This window comes from Apteryx rowi, unplaced genomic scaffold (genome assembly GCF_003343035.1).
Source record: "Apteryx rowi isolate R43461 unplaced genomic scaffold, aptRow1 scaffold_632, whole genome shotgun sequence".
NCBI lineage: Eukaryota > Metazoa > Chordata > Aves > Apterygiformes > Apterygidae > Apteryx > Apteryx rowi.
This window is the reverse complement of record NW_020450908.1, coordinates 392,571-395,589: the sequence shown is the minus strand read 5'-3', so window position 1 is coordinate 395,589 and position 3,019 is coordinate 392,571. Positions and strand designations below refer to the sequence as shown.

Below are 3,019 nucleotides of genomic sequence, written 5' to 3'. Positions count from 1 at the left end.
TGGCCGCGCTGCGCCTGCGGCTCGCCCTCTCGGTGCTGTGGCAGCTGGCGGCGGCGGGCCGCGGCCTGGAGATCGGCGCCTACGACGCGGAGCGCGGCCGGGCGGCGCGGTGCCAGCCCATCGACATCCCCATGTGCCAGGGCATCGGCTACAACCTCACCCGCATGCCCAACTTCATGGGCCACGAGAACCAGCGCGAGGCCGCCCTCAAGCTGCACGAGTTCGCCCCGCTGGTGGAGTACGGCTGCCACGTCCACCTGCGCTTCTTCCTCTGCTCCCTCTACGCGCCCATGTGCACCGACCAGGTGAGCACCAGCATCCCCGCCTGCCGCCCCATGTGCGAGCAGGCCCGCCACAAGTGCGTCCCCATTATGGAGCAGTTCAACTTCGGCTGGCCGGAGTCACTCGACTGCAGCAAGCTGCCCACCAAGAATGACCCCAACGCTCTGTGCATGGAGGCCCCTGAGAATGCCTCTGCCAGCGAGCCCCACAAGGGCCAGGGCATGCTGCCCGTGGCCCCCCGGCCCTGGCCGGCGGGCACTGCTGAGGGTCGGGGACCCAATGGCCTGGGGGCCTGCGACAACCCCGAGAAGTTTCAGTACGTGGAGAAGAGCCTCTCCTGTGCCCCCAAGTGCTCCCCTGGGGTGGACGTCTACTGGTCCCGGGAAGACAAAGACTTTGCCTTCATCTGGATGGCTGTGTGGTCGACCCTGTGCTTCGTTTCCACCGCCTTCACGGTGCTCACCTTCCTGCTCGACCCGCATCGCTTCCAGTACCCTGAGAGACCCATCATTTTCCTCTCCATGTGCTACAACGTATACTCTGTGGCCTTCATCATCCGCTCGGTAGCAGGGGCCGAGAACATTGCCTGTGACCGGGAGAACGGGGAGTTGTATATCATCCAGGAGGGGCTGGAGAGCACGGGCTGCACCATCGTGTTCCTCATCCTCTACTACTTTGGCATGGCCAGCTCGCTCTGGTGGGTTATCCTGACTCTCACTTGGTTCCTAGCTGCTGGGAAGAAGTGGGGACATGAGGCTATTGAAGCCCACAGCAGCTACTTCCACATGGCTGCCTGGGGCATCCCAGCCATGAAAACCATTGTTATCCTCACCATGAGGAAGGTGGCAGGGGACGAGCTCACGGGGCTGTGCTATGTGGGGAGCATGGATGTCAGTGCCCTGACTGGCTTCGTCCTCATCCCGCTCTCCTGCTACCTGGTCATCGGCACCTCCTTCATCCTTACGGGCTTTGTTGCCCTCTTCCACATCCGGAAGATCATGAAGACAGGAGGCACCAATACAGAGAAGCTGGAGAAGCTGATGGTGAAGATCGGGGTCTTCTCTATTCTCTACACTGTCCCAGCTACCTGTGTGATTGTCTGCTACTTCTACGAGCGGCTGAACATGGATTACTGGAACCTCAGGGCCCTGGAGCGTGGCTGTGTGCCCCTACCTGGCAGGCGCGCCACCAACTGCTCCTTGGAGGCCTCAGTGCCCACTGTGGCTGTCTTTATGCTAAAGATTTTCATGTCCCTGGTGGTGGGTATCACCAGCGGAGTGTGGGTATGGAGCTCCAAGACGCTGCAGACCTGGCAGAGCTTGTGCAACAGAAAGCTGGGCATGAGGACTAGGGGGAAGCCGTGCAGTGGGGTCAGCTGCAGCGGGGTGCACTGTCACTACAAAGCCCCGACGGTCATGCTGCATATGACCAAAACAGACCCTTATCTGGACAACCCAACGCACGTCTAGAGTGGGGTCTGCCTCTCCCTGGGGACGACGCACCAGGAGAGCAAGTGTCACGGGTAAGGGACTGGGAGAGCATGGCGAGAGCCTCCTGGGACTGGAGCAACCCCAGCGACTGGGGTCTGCTCTGGAGCAGGGCTGGCCCGTGGCAAGGGGCTGCCGCGAGGTGCAGGGAAGGGGCAAGAGCAGAGACTGACCGGCAGGAGGGTGAATGCACACTGGTTTGGGGGTTACGAGCCCTGCGGGACCCGAAGGGAACTCCCCCGGCACCGCTCGACCCTGACAAGTAGCTGCTTTTTCCTAGAGATTGTTTTGTTGTTGTTGCTGTTGCCAAATTCAGTGACTGTTCTAATGCTTTTTTTTGGGGATGGTGGGGGGGATGGAGGGGGATGGGGCAGGAAGGGGAATAAGCCAGTTCGTGTTTATTTAATTCTGTAATTTATTTTAGATTTTTTTTTTAATCATTAGCTGCAAGGAATGGAAAAAACAATAAACCCTGGATGTGTTATTTCAACTGAGCCTCGTGCTGTTTGGAGGAATTTGAGGGGGTTGAGAGCAGCCGTGCAGGTGCCCCCCCAACTCAAAGGGTGCTGCACTGGGGGGAGCAAGGCAGATGGGTTCGGGACTGTGCCAGCCGTGGTCTCTAGGAAGGGCGGCAGTAAGGGGCACGCACCAGTCAGTCTCTTCCCCGTTTGGGGTGTTTTCATGCCAGTGCAGAACGCAGAGGGGGCCGGGGGAGTGTGTCCCCTCTGCTGGGTGTCGGGACTGGCTGTGCTGTGCTGTCCTCCTCTTCCAGGGTCTCCGGTTTGTGCTCTGCACCCTAAGCAGAGCTGAGCCAGCAGAGGAAAAACCTGGGGGATTCCCTTTGCCCCACATCTTGTGTGCCCAGAGTGGTTTTCCCCTCGCGCCCAGCTGTGAGCAGGCTGGGGCCCTTCCCTAGAAGCGCTGCTGGCTTCTTGCAGCGGGCGCTGGTGCCAGTGGCACGTGCTCCCAGGAGGGTTCCTGCAGCTGCCGGCCGACATGGGCCCCGGGGCCGTGTAGCTGCTGGGGCCTGCCAACTCAAGCGCTCGTCCGCGAGGCGCTTGGTGCCCAGGAGCCAGCCTCAGCCCTGGGCTCCCTGGGTGCTCCCTCCCCATCAGCTTGGCCCATTCAGCTCTGTGGCTTCCCCAGTGCTAGTTTTGGCACCTGGCTCACCACCCCGCCTCCCCCAGCCGCAGGAGGCAGGTTTTTCATGCTGAGTGTCAAGCTAATGAATAATCTTTTCCACTCTGCTC

The 3,019-nt window shown here is 60.6% G+C and overlaps 1 protein-coding gene across 1 annotated transcript; it reads left to right on the top strand.

The window, feature by feature from the left end:
• The first annotated feature begins 36 nt into the window (after positions 1 to 36).
• Positions 37 to 2,111, top strand: FZD9 (frizzled class receptor 9). The gene has a single exon (XM_026084260.1). It carries the CDS (start codon positions 132 to 134, stop codon positions 1,749 to 1,751), a length of 1,620 nt encoding a protein of 539 aa, XP_025940045.1. The 5' UTR covers positions 37 to 131; the 3' UTR covers positions 1,752 to 2,111.
• Positions 2,112 to 3,019: the final 908 nt, after the last annotated feature.

What these genes read in the sequence shown, in the direction of transcription:
- FZD9 (XM_026084260.1), top strand. Translation starts at nt 132, where the DNA reads ATGTGCCAGGGCATCGGCTACAACCTCACCCGCATGCCCAACTTCATG.